A 16,872-nucleotide genomic window follows, 5' to 3' on the forward strand; every position below is an offset into this window, starting at 1 on the left:
GTACCATCAGTGTTAGGAGGATACACGGGGCTTTTCTCCATCCTCTGTACTCTAGCCCGCGTTGTAAATAACCAGAGGTTGTGTTGTCTTTTCTCATTCAGATGGCGATGCTCCTGACCCACCATCAGCTGTGTCTCCAGGAGTGGGGAGGATTTGAGTCGATCTGTTGCTAGTCAGCCCTGCTATGGCTGGTGTGACTTCTGACCCAGCTGCCCAGTTACGTGTAGTGGTCATAACTTCCATGGAGTGGGGCTCCACCAAAACGTGTTGATTAGTTCACAGCAGGTGGATCCTATTAACTTGTTCTCTGCCCCATGCAGAATTTCTATTAAGCAACTGAGCTAATATTTGTCTTCCTGGACGTGTGTGTGCACATTAATATATTTACAAAAATATATATATACAAACAGATCACCACAATTTCCTCCAGGAGTTTTTATCATTGAAAATATTTTTAAAAGCAGTGGAAGTAAAAACACTGCAGTAGGAGAGCGGACGTTCGATGTTGAAGCTTCATTTAAAATCTTAATGGCTGTCCTAAAATATTGTGACATGTATATAATTCAAATTTTAATGGGTGTTATCTTTAAATTAGAAATGTTTTAACAAATATAGAAAGCCTAGCCTTTCTCAGATTACTGAGACGGGGGAGGCAGTAACTGTGGTATGTTTACCGCAAGTAAATATTTACCCAGGAAATAGGGACTGTATGTCGTTAAAGATACTGTTAGAGATATGATTCCTGACCTCCAGAATTCCTGACCAAGGCGAGGGGACTCTCTCCACGAGAAAACTGCCCTAGCGTCTATTACTCTTTAATACTCAAATAATTTCCGGAGGGAGACCAGATTGGCTAACAATAAAAAATGGGTAAGAAATCACATACTTATTTTGTGCCAAATGATGGGCTTATTCTGAGCCCTGCCTTGGTCACATGGTGGAGATGAGATAGCGGCCAGGCTTATTAATTCATGAGCCAGAAACACCTTTATATTCCCAGGAAAGTATCTGAAGTGAGCAGTCTGAATAACTCTGCTCTCGTCAGCTTGTGTCTTTGTTGATCACAGGCCAGGAGTAGGAGAGGGGAATTGTATAGACTTGGGAGGCTGGGGCAGCTGAGAAAATCAGTCTGATAATAACTGATGTTTACATAGTAGGCCCTTAATGATTTTCCATTACCTCACACATTATCTCCTTGAACTTCACAGCAATTTTCTCAGGAGGTCACCACCACCACCACCATGACCACCATCATCATCACCACCACCATAATCACCACCACCATGATCACCACCACCATGGCCTCCACCATCATCACCATGACCACCACCACCATGATCACCACCACCATGACCACCATCATCACCACCACCATAATCACCACCACCATGACCACCATCATCACCACCACCACCATGATCACCACCACCATGACCACTATCATCATCACCATGACCACCATGACCACCACCACCATCATCATCACCATGGCCACCATCACCACCACCACATGACACCATCATCATCGCTATCACAATTACCATCACCACCACCACCCCAACATCATTATCACCATAATTATCATCATCCCTATGTGGAGGAAGGAAACTCAAGCTTCTGAAGGGTTAGGTAACTTTCCTAAAGTCAAACTACTAGTAAATTGAAATAGATCTTTTGAGTCCAAATATTTTGCTCTTTCTACTACGCCCTGCTATTCCCTCAGTTTGGAAGTCTGAATGGTAATGATCAAAGATTTAAAAACAATGATGGCTCTAGAATTTTTGTAAGCAAAATACTTAGTATAGCAACATGGCTGGAGAAGGGGTTTGGCCCTCTGCTAGAAGCTGTTTGCAAGCATATAACTTTATACCCAGAGTGTAGATCACTCAAAATAGCCATGTTTTCTGAAGAAATTTTTTATCATGTTTTTTTATTAAGAGTTAAAATTCTAACTTATGTTTCAGTTTTTAGGGATACTAATGGAGATTAATCGGGGGCTGAAGCATGCCCCACCGCAAAGACATCCTTGGTACCCTTCAGTATATAAACCAGAAACTGAAGGAGAAGAGTTTGTTTTTCCTAATATTTCAGTCACATAATTTATCTGAAAGTGGTTAAAAGTGTCTTCCACAAATCACATCTGCGTATTTGATTCTCTGACATACTTTTCCTCACGTACCATTCTAATCAGTTCGTTGTGCTGATATAAATAAGAAGAAAAATCCCACCGTAGAAAATATTTTCATATTTACTCCTTCTCAAGTTTCCCCAATGCCAATTTAGAGAGAAAAAAATTCTATTCAACTGCTCAGCCAGCTGACTCCACTTGTGATCTGAAAGTCAAGGTATTCTCTTCTTGCTTCTTAGCTGAATGGATGGTTTAGAATGAAGTTGAGAGGGAGAAGGGTCCAGCTGGTTTTCCCCTGTTGCTGTTTTGAGTGGTATAGTATATTTAAACATTTAACCCCCAATGATCCAGAGACTAAGAAGGAAAACATTGCAATTTAAAGATGGCACCATAATCTCATCACTTTTCAGAAGGCAGCAATTTGTTCTTTCCTCTCTTTGTTTTATTTAGAAATGTTTATTTCCTAGGGCTACACCTCATTATACAGCGGAAGATGAAATACCAGATCTTTTTCTCTGTTTGCTAGGTTATCTATTACTGACAATCTTTACAAAGTTGACATAGTGGTTTTTTCCTCTCTTAAGTTCTTACTTTGTATCCATCATTGACCTTCCCGTGTCTTCTGCCTGAAGCATTTGCTCAGGGAGGTAAAGCACGGAAAATGTAAGATGTGGAAAGTTCACGTGAGAGTGATGCTAATATAAAGTATTTTTAATTCGTCTTCCGGAGTAAAACTGGCCACCATACCTGCTCTTTGCGATCCCAGCATAGGTCAAAATCCTCTTAAAAATATCTAAAAATGATCAAGTAGATTGTTTTATCCTGGAAGGGAAATTCTAGATGCCTGATGAGATATGCTCTGTCTACACAGCACAGAGTGGTTTTTCAGCTTAAATGACCTGGTGTGCCTACCAACAAGGATCGAACACATCAGATGCTCATCAGATCCCTCCCTCGCTCCAGGGTGGACGCGTGTTAGGGAATCATCCCACTCCCAGTCAGCCAGGTTCATCCACATCTCGGTCTCCCCAGAAACCAGCCCCCAGGATAGCCTGGAACATACTGAGTACATTCACTATCCTACCAGCACACGGCCACCTGGGTGGCTCAGGCGGTTAAGCATCTGCCTTCAGCTCAGGTCCTGGGATCCAGCCCCACATTGGGCTCCCCGCTCAGCCAGGAGTCTGCTTCTCCCTCTGCCCCTCCCCCCCATGCACACACATGTGATCTCTCTTTCAAATAAATAAAATCTTAAAAAAAAAAATCCCCCCAGCACCTACATTTTTGGGTTCACTTTCTTCTCTCCATTTTACTTGCCAGGACCAGTTACTATTTTTTTTTTCTTCCTCTCTAACTCTTCTCTGTCCTTCTTCTGGTAGTGGAAATAGTCATTTCCATTTGACTCAGCTAATACCTTTTCCTTCTTTAAAATCTCTTCTGCAACCCACTGAATCACAAACATCTTTGTTCAACATCGCAGCTGTTTGGCAAACAATCAATAGGCAAAATTTAGCCATCCAAAAATAAATGAGAAGTTGAATAAGCCTGACACTTGCTAAGGACAAGAAAACACGTGAGGGACAGTTAACTGGAGAAACCACATCTCTCACTCACATGCTGACTTGAGTAAGTGAAGTGACTTCCATCAAGGCGGAGGGCAATGCTACCAGTTTATTTCTCCGTTTTGGTCATAACAACTACACATTTCTTTTGCTTAAAAACTTTTTTTTTTTTTTTTTTGCCACACGTAAATGGGTATGCTTATAATTTTCGTTCTCATGTCCTATAAAAGACATACTTGAGTAGGTCTTATACCATTCCTAAAAGGACTTGGTGGTGGCTCATAAAGATATGAGATAAGCATTTAAAATGCTTTATTTGTGCTATTGGGCCCCTTTGGCTTTGGCCAGATCTAAATAGGTCACTCTGAGGTCACTGGAGGCCACTAATCGGGGAGGGGGGGTGGACTTGTGGTTAAAACAGCCCACAGAGCTTAAGTGCAATGTGCTATTTTAGTTTGTCCTCCTGAAATGACACCAGCTCTTTGGCACCAACCAAAGAAAGCTTCCTAGACATCCACGGGAAGGGAATGTTCTACAATGACCCAAGACACAGGTGACGGAGGCATGACTTACTGTGGGGACGTCTGTGTCTGCTCCACAACCTGTGACAAACAAAGGAGGGAAAACCACTTCCAAGCGGAGTGTTTCTCCAGGACTCCGAGGGGTGGAAGCGGATCCAAGCAATCTTGGCAAATCACGAAAGCGAAGACTGACCAACTGTTTTCAACTCAGGAAACTAGGGCAGCTCTTTCTACCCGTTTTCCAATCCCATTACTTGGGTCCACTTGAGAACCCCAGATATGGATTTTTGGAGAAAGGTCCAACATAGCTAAATACTAATTATTATATTTATACAATGTAAAGCGTGGCGTAGTCAAACAAAAACTCCAACTCTTCCTAGCCAAGATGTGTATATTTTTATGTTCTCTTTTAAAAAAAAAAGATTTTATTTATTTATTTGAGAGAGAGAGTGAGAGAGAGAGCATGAGATGAGGAAAGTCACGGGGAGAAGCAGACTCGCCTCTGAGCAGGGAGCCCGATGCAGGACTCGATCCCAGGACCCCGAGATCATTACCTGAACCAAAGGCAGACGCTTAACCGACTGAGCCACCCAGGCGTCCCTGCGTTCTACCTCTTAATACTTTTTACTTAATACAGAGGGTATGACTTAACCTCTGAACTTTTAGGATTTATTGGTTTTGTACATATCGTTAATTTAATCTCTTCTTTCTTTCTTCTTTCTTTTAACTTTGGAAAGGGTGAATGTAATTCAGGAAACAACATCAAAATACACCAGATTCGAGTAGACAGCGTAATTGTTTCCCTATTAAAAAATCTCTTCCTTGGCTTCATAAGCAGTAGAGACAGAAAGTGAGCATCACTTCTACTTACAGTTCTTTTTTTTCTTTCATCAATCTTTTGCAGTTTTCTTGCTCTCTCTAAACTGAAATTCCTTTTGAATGGGAAAACGTGCTAATTTACTTGGCCTGGGGAAATGAGAGAGGTTTGGTTCAAAGCGAGTGGTATTTTTTCCTAAGTATCTGCTGGTCTGTCCAAAAGCAACAAACAGCTACTGGTTGAATGTTTTCCCTTTGGCCCGTTCATCCTCATCCTGGAGGGTTCTCCTCCTCTGGGGAAGTTTACCAGGGACCCAGGACAGAAGTATTCTCATGCCCTGCTGCATTGTACCAGGCCCGGAGAACCTTCGAAGGTCCTGCAAAAACTTTGCTGTTTCCTGTGGCCTTTCTAGAAGCAAGGTCTTACAAGGCTCATGAGTGTCCAGGGAATATAGGAGCCCAAGAAATACTTTGCACTCATAACTGTGAACTCGAGGTGTGTTATTATTCTAACCGTTGCACTTGACAAGAGAGCACTGAGCTGGGCTGAAAACGGGGCAGTGACTTGTGGCTTTGAGGAAAGAAGCAGCTTTAATGGGTGCCAAGGAGTCATTTCAGCTGCAGAACCAGCGACCAACCGCCACTGGGGGAACCGTTCCCTCCCACACACGGACTCTGTTCTGTTCCCAGAAGCTGGCTGGGGGCCTCCAGTGCGCACGACACTGTTTTCTCTTATTATTCTGATCACCACCAGAATTGCTATAGTTATCATTACTATAATTGTCCATCCAGCTACCTCTACTCACATACACCAGCCTAGCTGTCAAGAAGGCACAGTGATAAAACAGATGAAAGCCCTTTAATTTAATACGTTTGAAATAACGATGGGAAAAAAGCGTCTCCTTCCAATGACTGATCTTTCCATACCTTGGTAATCAAATTGATCATTCTCCCGAGAAAGAGTAAAGTCTACCTGATAGCAACCATGTTCTGAGTGGCATGATGATGTTGGGGTTATTTGGAAAACAAACCTGAGGCGCTGTGTGTGTGTGTGTGAGAGAGAGAGGATGGAAAAGAAGGAGAATAAATATCGGGACTTCTGGAGGGTAGGTGGATCGCTGCTTCTCTCTCTCTCACTAACCATTTGCAACTCTCCCCTAGTACAAGAATGGAGGGACACACCAGTGCTTCTTAATTCTGTGAACCATAACATTTTCTTTAACCACAGAAAACAATAGCTGAAGCAAACAGGATCTCAGAAAGGCAGTTAAAAAAATATTGTGAGCATGACTCATTTTTTTTCTTCCCAGATCTCTATGTGGTCCATAAACCTAAATGAATTTACATATACTTGTAAGTAAATGGACCTAAATTCTAAATCTGTGTTCCTTTAGGGGGAAAGGTTCTTTAAAAATGTGTCCATTGTGAGGAAATATGGTTGCCTTAGTAACAAGCTCCTGGGCATTTTCCTTCCATTATATCAGAACCAAAAGCTTTCTGCTTTCCTAGGCCTGTTAAGTGAGCCGAAAGCACGGATGAAACACAGAGCAAGCTGAATCCCTGTAGGTAAATGCTTGTCCCCGTGCAGAAAAGATTAAGTAATAGAATGCTGGAATTCTTTAAATGAAATCTTACAGAATGTGTAATCACCCCTCTTGTTTTAGATGAAGGCGAGGCTCAAAGAGAGGACATGACTTGCCCGGGACCCTACACCCACACGACGTCAGGGTCAGCGCTCCGATCCAGCTGCCAGTAACTTGTCGGATGAATGTTCACCATCTCATACCTCTGAACGGTGGTTTATGAAGCTGAAGGTCTGTAAATCAGTCTTATTTTGAATCCATTAGGTTACCTCAACATGTGAAAAAGCTCTTGGGCTTCACCTTCTATTCCATAGTAGGAACTGGTATTTATTGAGCACTTACTATGTGGTAGGCACTATTCTGAGCCCTTCCCTGCAACAACATTTAATCAGCCCACCACCTGTGAGGTTGGTACTCCATTTTATAAGTGAGTAAACTGAGGCACACAGCAATGAAGTAACCTGCTCACTGTCACAGAGTGATTTAGGGGCAAAGCCCGGGCAGTGTTAACCCCACTGCTGAAACTCTTGACTGCCACCCCCAGCAGAACTTGCTTAAATGAAGCACCAGCTGGCCAAGTTCTCGCAGAAATAGGCAAACATGAGCCAGGACTCAGAGAACCAAATAAAAATACACTGGATGTTGGACTTACAAGGATTCTTTCGCTCATCTTTGGGATTATGTTCCATGAGAAATTCAGTCCAGAAAGTGTAAAGCATATCACATGTGAAGCGCAATGCAAATATTACGAATCTATTGTGAAGATGATCTGTACGACCCAACAGCACTGAGAAAACAAGGTTAGCGTAGCGAGTTACGTAACTTGCATAAGTCACAAAAGGAGTTCGAGGCACATGAGATTTTGAATCTGCATCTTGTCCGACTCCCTACTTGACTCTTACCCATGCCTGTTGAGGTTGAAATAATCACCTTAATCATCAGGAACGCTCATGGGAGAGATCCTACAGGTTCATCAAGCCTGCTTTGCTGAGGTCTTAACTCTCAGGGTGGGGCCACACATAAACCGTAGTGTGGTGCATCGGACTATAGATGGCGCTCTTTAGCACCATCGTCAGACACAGGAGGAATCGCTTTGGGGAAAAGAAATGTGGTCTGGGGGTTTTGTGGCTTGGGTGAAAAATCAGCAGATTGTCCAATCTAGGCTAATCTTCCTAGCTGTAAGCATTTTTTAAGTCCTGCAGGGAGTAAATATCTAAGGTCAAATTTCAAGAGGCCCTAAATACCTGTCATCAAGGTAAAGCCACAGATGGAGAAGTTGGCAAACACCAAGGAAGCTGGTGTAGGTATTCTTCAACCTGATTTCGGTTATGATAAAACTTCACATTATGATTTTAAATATTTCTGAGGTCAGAACAAAATAATGGAAAGACATCGAAACACTGGTAGTGGTTACACCCTAGATGAGTAGGTTGCAAAGGAGTCTTACTATGTATACTCTGTAATTTTTCTTCAGTGGATTTGTATTACTTGAGTAGTCACTCAAAATTTTACTAGTGCTCATTAAAAAAAAAAATTACTTGATAGAGTTTTCAAAAACTAGCTATAGTTTCTTACGGAAATCAACCCAAGTGATGAGATCCCTGAGCCCAGATTACCATTTATTGAGACAATTTCAAGGTCTAGAAAAGCTCCATCTCATTGGCAGCACTTGGACAAGACATCTGCAGGTTACGAGATTAGCCACTGAAAATTATAACCTGTTCAGCCAAACCCCACCCCACAGGTCTGCTTGTGGAAGAACCGCAAAATAGGAAGGGAAAACTACATGGTGCCAGCGAGTATCAGAAGCTAGCATCCCAGCTGGAAGAAGAGGAGGAGGGCGTGGACAGTTGGGTGCCAAATACATCTGAGGAAGAGAAACAGATTCAAAGGGAAAGGGAGACGGAGGAGAGGCAGCTGGTGCAGATGAAAGCAATACGGTGCCATGGAGAAGCATCCATGGTCCATCTGTCCAGCTGCTCCCCCAGGGCTCAGCGGTATGCAAAGCAGCATGACAGGCTTCCCTTAACGTGTTAGGCAAGAGAGCACAGAAAGACCTGGAATAACTGAGCGCTCATTTCCTACCCTAAACATCTATCTAGTCATGACTTAAAAAAAAAAAAAAAAAGATATTTGGAGGAACCATTCAACTCCCTCGCGTCCTGCTTTGCCTTGTATTCGTTGGTGCCTAGATGGATACCCACAACCACCAGGATGCTTGCAAAATACCCGAGCTGGGCAAAAGTTTCAAAGCTAAGCAAAGCAGACCAGAATGGGTCCTGCCAGAAAGACATTTACCTTCACCAAAAATATCATCCTCTTCCTCGCCCAGGAGCTCCTCGGGGTCCAGATACTGCATCTTGGAGAGGGCAGTCGGCCGGCGACAGCAGGAGCGCAGTGCGCACACTGACAGTCCGCACTGGCGACAGGGCTCCCCGGGGCGATTTCCTCTCCCCTGCTGCAGGTTGCGAAAGCCCTCAGGGAGGCAGCTTCCGCCTCTGCCTCTGCCCTCGGAAGGCAGCTTCATTCATATGAATAGGCTCCCCGAGCCTTTCCGAGCGCATTCCACGTGGGGTAATTCTCGCCCCTGAGAAGAATTTTGGGGAGAAGGGGGGCTGCAGATCCGGTTCAATCTGAACATAGATACCACCATTGCACAGTCTGAGTGCAATGAATTCTTTCAAAGCTACAACTTTCATTTTTCTTAAAGAGAAAGGCAGGCTTTTAACTTTCTTAGGAATTTGAACACAATGGGTAGCGTTGTAAGAGAGGGGGCTGTTCACATCTATCTTGCTTTTGCGTCCATGACAATTTCTCCCAAAGCACAGCCAGCCACTATGACACACCGAAGAGGCATTTGGGGGGACCAAGCTTCTCGTTCACTCGGTCATAGCTGCCTTCTTTCTTTTTGCAAACCTCTTGCATTTGAGAAGGAGAAACTTTACAAGTGTTTAAACTGAGTTCAGCGCACGTGTAGGTTCTTATTGGCTCAGTTAATCTATGGCCAAGCAGTAGATGACTTGTTTGGGTCAAACCACTTCCATTTCACAGTGTTGACTCCATCTGGGTCTTCAGACCATCACTAACATAGAAGAAAACCGACGCCGAAGGCAACTCCTCCCAGAGAGGGAGGAGTCACCAACCAGGGGCCTTCACAGGAGCACCGGGCGGGTCCCCACACGGAACTACCCAGAGCTAAGTTCCCTATGGGGCTCAAACACCAGTGTCTGAGTGATACTGCAACCTCGTGTGGGGCTCCAGAGCTCTCTGTTGTGTCGTAAAGACCTCACAGGTGGTCAGAAGCTCAGAAAAGGCAAATAGAGATAATGGCGAGGAGTTGTTAGCCCCCAGTGTTGACTTCTGGCAACTATTTACTGAGTAGGGTTTAAAAAAATATAGATGATAGATGATAGATAGATTTAGATTTTTATTTATTTGAGAGAAAGAGAGTGAGAGAGCTCACGAGAGCAGGGTGAGGGGCAGAAGGAGAAGCAGACTCCCCGCTGAGCAGGGAGCCCGACGTGGGGCTCGGTCCCAGGACCCCGGGATCATGACCTGAGCCGAAGGCAGACGCCTCACTGACTGAGCCACCCAGGTGCCCCTAAAAATATATTTTTCATTCATTGGCTTTATTTTTTAGAGCAGTTTTAGGTTCACAACAAAATGGAGAGGAAGTAAGGGTTTTCCTATCTACTCCCTGCCCGTACACAGGTGCAGCTGCCCCCGTTAGCGCCAGCCGCATCCCCATCCCCAGCATCCATCATCAGAGAGGTGTCTTTGTTCCAACTGCCGAGCCTACACTGGCACATCGTAATCACGCAGAGTTCACAGTTCACCTTAGGGTTCGCTCTTGGTGTTGTATACTCCATGGATTTTGACAAATGTTTAATGACATGTATCCACCATTACAGTATCATAAAAAGTAGTTTCAGTACCCTAAAAACCCTCTGTGCTCTCTTCTTCATCCACCCCTCCCACCCACCTCCCGGCAACTGCTAATCTCTTTTAACTGTCTCCATAGTTTTCCTTTTCCCAGAATGTCATATAGTTGGAATCATACAGAATATAGACTTTTCAGGTTGGATTCTTTCACTTAGTAATACACATTTAAATTTCTTCCACGTCTTTTCATGGCCTGTGAGGTCATTTCTTTTTAGCGCTGAATAATATTCCACTGTCCATATGGACCATGGGTTCTTCATCCATTCCTCTCCAGAAGGATGTCTTGATTGCTTCCAGTTTTGGCAATTACACATGAAGCTGTCAGAAACATCCATGTACAGGCATTGGTGTGGACATAAGTTTTCAACTCCTTTGGGTAAATACCAAGAAGCACAACTGCTGGTTGGTATGATAAGAATATGTTAAGTTTTGTAGGAAGCTGCCAAACTGTCTTCCAAAGTGGCTGCACCATTTGCATTCCCACCAGCCATGAATGAGCATTCCTGTCATTCCATATCCTCACCAGCATTTGGTATTCACAGCGTTCTAGATTTTGGCCATTCTAATAGGTGTGTAGTGGTTTCTCATCGTCTTACTGAGTGCTTTCGGAGAGACTGCCACTCTGCAAGCTCAGAATCTGTCTCCTCCTCTATCAACTGCACCCTTGACATTACACCAGCCTCTCCCAGGGGAGAGTAAGGAAAGTGGGGCTGCAAAAGTCCAGCCATGAGAGAGTGTAACCAAACTCAAGGGGTTTGTCACTTGGGGTGCATTAAATTGAATACAACCCAAGTAAGTATAAGAAGCAAAGAACTTTTTATTACTTGTTACAAGTAAGAAGACAGGGACCTAGCTCTCAAAGCACCATCTCCCCCTGGGGTTAGCATGGGAAGCTTTTATTCAGTGTATTAGGGGGCGGGGGTAGGGAGCTTGCATATACATTGGGGAACTCACATATTCTATTACTTAGGCACTTTGGCTCAGTTGTACAAGTCTAGCGTGTCAACGTGCTATTGCGTACACCGCATGTTCAAAAAATGGCAGGAAACCCGGCCCATAGGAGGAGATCTTCGTATTATAATGAGCTAAAAGTAACTTCAGGACAACTCGGGGGAGGGGGACTCCTTCTGCACAGGTCCTCAGCTCCAAACCCGCTCAAACCGGCTCACAGGAGGGACTCTCAGGTGAAACACCTAGCTGGGTGTCTCAATGCTGAGGACTACTCTTTCCGCAAAAGAAAACACATTCCTTCCCCGATTCCCCCCCCTCCGCCTCCCCACCTTCCCCGATAGCTTTCAGCCCTCTGATTTGAGTACCGCCCCACTGCATGCTAGCTAACAGAGGAATTCTAGAGCCCGTTGGTTCACGAAGGGCTACTTGGGCACCAGCAATGGGCTTATCCCTGCTCTGGTTGCTGTGGGGTTCCCAAAAACAGCATGCAGCTCAGGGGCTGCTGGAACCTCCAATCCCCCTCAACCAGGGCTGGGACCGGCCCTAGGGCAGAGTTTGGAAATATGTGAATGTTTGGGGTTGCACAATGACTGGGGGTATTACTGGTATTTAATGCCTTGGTAACCTTCCTGCAATGCATGGGGCAGTGGCTCAAGAGAAGAACTGTCCAGCCCCAAAGGCCAATAGTGCCTCTCCTCCACTTAGAAATACCGAGAGGCAGACAGCGGGGGCAGACGCCTTCTCTAGCTCTCCTTCGTTTCCCTCCTTCCTGACCCTTCTACCACCACCCCCCACCCCGATTCCCACTCAAATGACTTTTCTGGTCAAGAGTTGTACTTAATGACTTAAAATTAATAAAAATGGATCTGAATCGTAAGATGGTGCAGCCACCACAGAACAGTATGGAGATTCTTCAAAAAATTAACAATTAAAAACAGATGCCACATGATCCATCAATCCCAATTCTGGGTATGTATCCAGAAGGATTGAAAACAGGATCTTCTCTTGAACTGATACCTGTTCTGCCATGTTCAGTGCAGCATTATCCACAATAGTCAAGATGCAGTAGCAAGCTAAATGTCCATATACATCTCTCACCTTCTTTATCCATTCAGTAATGGACCCATCCATAATCCATCCAATAATCCATCCAATAATCCATCCATAAATATTATTCAACCTTATAGAAGAAAGAAGTCCTGTCACACGTGGATGAACCCTGAGGACATGATGCTAAACGAAATAAGCCAATCACAAAAAGACAAATATGACATGACTCCCCTTATGATGCATCTAAAGTCTTCAAATTCATAGAAACAAAAGAATGTGGTTGCCAGGGGCCAGGGGGAGAGGGGAATGGGGGCTGTTGTTTGATGGGTGTAGGGTCTCCGTCATGCAAAATGAGAAAGTTCCAGAGATCTGTTGCACAACAATGCACATATAGTCAACGGGGCTTAAAAATTGTTAAGAGGGTAAATTTATGTTATTTGTTTTTATCACACACACACAATGGACCCAAATGCAGGATATCTGGGTTCGCACTGGCTGGGAAGAAGGGAGGGTGTCAGTTTTGACCATTACTACATTTTTTACCCATCATCCCCGTGCCCCTTACTCTTTGCAGTCCCATGATGGGGATGCTGTTCCTTCACAGATGAAGCAATGGGACTCTGAGAGCTTAAATAACTTTCCTAAGAACACATAGCTGGCAAGTGGCCAACTGGACTAGCTCCAGGGCTCACCCTGTTACTTCTTGTTGTCAGAACAGCTTTGGGAGGGGGCGCTGCAGAGGATCTGGGTCACCACAACATCCCAATGACTCCTGGGATCTGTACCACTTCCATCTCCTCCCATCTCAGAGCCACCAGGTTACCATGTTAATCCTGGGCCCCCCCAGCCTTTCTTCATCAGCAACTTAGCATGGTCTCTCCAGGCCTATTTTCTGTATTTTCCTGTTATGGGCTTAATTGTGCTCCCCCAATCCCACCGCAATTCATATGTTGAGGTCCTAACCCCAGCACCTCAGAAAGTGACCTTGTTTGGAACTAGGGTCATTGCAGGTGTAATTGGTGAAGATGAGGTCATACTTGAATAGGGTGGGCCCTTAATTCCAATATGAATTGTCCTTATAAAAAAGGGGGATTTGCACAGAATCATGCACACAAAGAGAACACCATGTGAAGATGAAGGCAGAGATCTACAAGCCAAGGGATGCCAAAGATGGCCAGCAAACCCCCAAAACCTATGCAAGAGGCATGGAACAGATTCCCCTCACCTTGTCCAGAAGGAACCAACCTTGCCAACACCTTGATCTTAGGCTTCTATCCTCCCAAACTATGAGACAACAAATTTTAGTTATCAAAGGCCCCCAGTTTGGGGTCCTTTGTTATGGTAGCCTTAGCAAACTAATACACTTCCTCACTGGGCTTGTTCTGAGGATTAAATAGGATAATTCATGTAGAGGAATTGACATAGCACAGGGCACACTAAACACACCCTGTCATAATCATCCAACTTCAATCTCTCACAGGGCAGCGTGGGGCCATTTCTCTGATCCAAGCGTCAGTGGGGGTAGGGAATGAGCAGTCACCACGCTCAGTACAAAATCTCAACAACCCTCGGTAAGTTCCCCTCGGTCTTGTCTTCTCCAATTAGATATTCTAAAAACAGCTAACAGTCTCCAAGAACAAACACCTAATGCCACTGAGAACACTTTGAAAGCAAGGAATATAGAAAATATGGTCCCTGCTCTCCAAAATTCACACTCACTCTACAGAGATAAGGCGTATACGCATGATGTGTTAGCTAAGCCGGAAAACTAATGAAATACAGAGGCAACTAAAAATATGAATAAATTTCAAAAGCAGTGTTGGGGCACCTGGGTGGCTCAGTCAGTCAAGCATCTGACTCTTCGTTTTGGCTCAGGTCATGACCTCAGGGCCCTGGGATCAAGCTCTGTGTCAGGCTCTGTGCTCAGTGGGGAGTCTGCTTGAGATTCTCTCCTTCTCCCTCTCTCTCTCTGCCCCCCCCAAATAAACAATATTAAAAAAAAAAAAAGTGTTGACTAAAAAAAAATCTCAAAAAATATAAGTAGTATGATTCTATTTATATAAATGCCAAAAATTAGCAAAATGGAGAAAATATATAATTAACAGCTAACACTTATATAATGCCAGGAATAGTTCTAAGTCCCTTGATTCACTTAATTCTCACCCCAAGCCTGTGAAATTGGTATTATTATCTTCATGTTACTTCTAGGCCCAAGAAGTAAAATGACCCACCTAAGGTTATACATCCTGTGGTAGAGCCAAGATCGGACTTAAGCCCCAGCTTTACCCTCACTGACCACATTACACGGTCTCGCATATGTGGAAAACATAAGGGATGGCTGAGCCATTTGCAGCTCCCCAGCTGTGGATACTCCAAACCTTTCCTGACGTGGCTCCTTGCCTCCTGTTTGTCCTCTCAACTTGGGACACATCCACTCATCTTCCAGAGCTTGGTTTAAGGGCTACCACCTCCATGAACCTTCTCTTATATCTCCAGGTGGAAATGCTTACCCTACTCCCTTGGTCCACCTATTTATTTATGTACCTATTTCACCCCTGCCCTTCCCTTCTTAAGGGCAGGGCCTCTTTCCTCTTAAACTTTGTATCTCCAAACTCCTAGGATATTACCAGGAAGAAAGTCATTGATCAATTTGCATTTTTTAAAATGAGTAACAGTGACTAAACGAATGGCCAAAAGCTCTAGTGTGAATCGAATACAAGAGGGCAAAAGTTCCACTGGAGAATTCACCCTAGAATCTATAGGAGAGGAAAAAAAAACCCTTTCCTCTATCCTTTTAGGTCTTTAACTGGGACCTGTGAATTAAACTGACACAAGACAGGTTAACAGGAGAAAGGGCATAGAAATTGTATTAATATTTCTATATGCAGAGGGGCTTCACGGAAAAGAAGTCAAAATCCCAGAGAAGTGGTTGACTCGGTCTATATATCATTTTAATGAAGAGCAATAAGCTGTGGATCAGTGGCTAGACAAAGGAAAAGGAGAAGGTCTGGGCTCCTAGGGGTGGTAAAGTTGGGGGAGGAGGCTAGGATGTGAGTGATCAATAAGGGCTGTTTAATAACGTCTGTTTGCGCGCTCATCTCTCTCCAGTGATAAAAGTGGTCTTCAGTGATGAAGAGTCATTCTTCTCGCCCCGGTGGGAGAGAGCAGACCTTTGCAAAGGGGACTGCCTGCCCTGCTTTTAGGCAGGAAGGGAGAGGGCAGAGAGTTCTGTGTCTTCTGTTTCTCAATTGCCGTCAGCTAAAAATAATCCTAATGCCAATGTGGCATATTTTTGGGTGGCCTATTCTGAGCCTCTTCAAATCTGTACTAGAATAGAAAGACCAAGGCTCAGGAAGCTCAGTGTGCACAGCTAGGCAGTCAGTGAGGGGGAATTAAAGGGCTGTAGGTTACAGGGAGTAACTCGGAAGACGTGAGTCTGGAATGACAACCAAAGGATCTTGCTTTTTCAGGGACTGAGGCAAACAGCTCTGATAACCGAATTTGGGGTAGAGAACAAAAGTAAGGTGAGCCAGTATGAGCCAACTCTTTCATTGCAAAGACTGTTTGTGACAACCTGGGCTAAGTGTAACAACAGAATCTCATCAAGGTCAAAGGCGCGGGAACTTGGCAAAGCTTTTATACTACCCTAAACAGCTGGTATCCACTTTGTGCTATCCCTAGGGGTTCAAATTTCAAAGACATGTGAGTCCTCGTCCTTGCTTTGAGGAACTTCACTCACCGGCTCCTGTGGTCATTCATTCATTCATTCAGTCAGTCATTTATCCATCTATCCCTTTGAAAAATAATCATAAATGTCTAGTATATTTCAGTTCCAGTGGGAAACATTTAAGTAAATGTGTAAGTGTACATGCATTGTGCTGAACATATAAACATCAACATGTGGCATGAAAATTTAGAATGATGAACTGTTTATTTATTAATTTTAAACATTTTTTGCAAGGCTTGCTCTTTTGAAAAAGAAACTTCCATCTGTGAAGTGCTTAAAGGAGGAAGCCATACTAGTGGGAAAATGTCATCATCCAATATGGGCTTTCATTCCAATAGTGGATGAGCTTCACAATCCCTTCTCTGTCCCCACTTCTGGAGAATTTCCCAGTCCCTCTAGAAAGTGTTTCTGATTTTCAGATACAAACACTTCAGAGCAGGGAAAAGAATCTGAAATAATTAGGGGTAAAGTGTCCAGAAACAGAAAGGAGAACCAAGTAGGAGAGAGGAATTGAAACTGAGGAGTGGTTGGAATCAAGAAAGAAAAAGAAGGTAAAAAAAAAAAAAAAACCCACAAAGCCAGAAATAATCTT

At 44.0% G+C, this 16,872-nt stretch overlaps 1 protein-coding gene across 3 annotated transcripts in view; it reads right to left on the reverse strand.

Annotated features, from left to right (window-relative positions):
- The window catches only part of RIPOR2 (RHO family interacting cell polarization regulator 2), a 110,479-nt gene extending 101,344 nt beyond the window's left edge, over nt 1-9,135 (reverse strand). Inside the window, exon 1 of one of the 3 annotated variants that reach the window (XM_032424634.1) lies at nt 8,909-9,135. In XM_032424634.1, coding sequence (XP_032280525.1) covers nt 8,909-8,969 — 61 coding nt within the window. In that variant the 5' untranslated portion in view covers nt 8,970-9,135. The remainder of the gene's footprint in view (nt 1-8,908) is intronic. The other 2 variants (XM_032424635.1, XM_032424638.1) reach the window with 2 other exon arrangements.
- Nucleotides 9,136-16,872: the final 7,737 nt, after the last annotated feature.

The sequence above is a fragment of the Phoca vitulina genome, unplaced genomic scaffold (genome assembly GCF_004348235.1).
Source record: "Phoca vitulina isolate PV1807 unplaced genomic scaffold, GSC_HSeal_1.0 scaffold31, whole genome shotgun sequence".
In the NCBI taxonomy this organism is placed as follows: domain Eukaryota; kingdom Metazoa; phylum Chordata; class Mammalia; order Carnivora; family Phocidae; genus Phoca; species Phoca vitulina.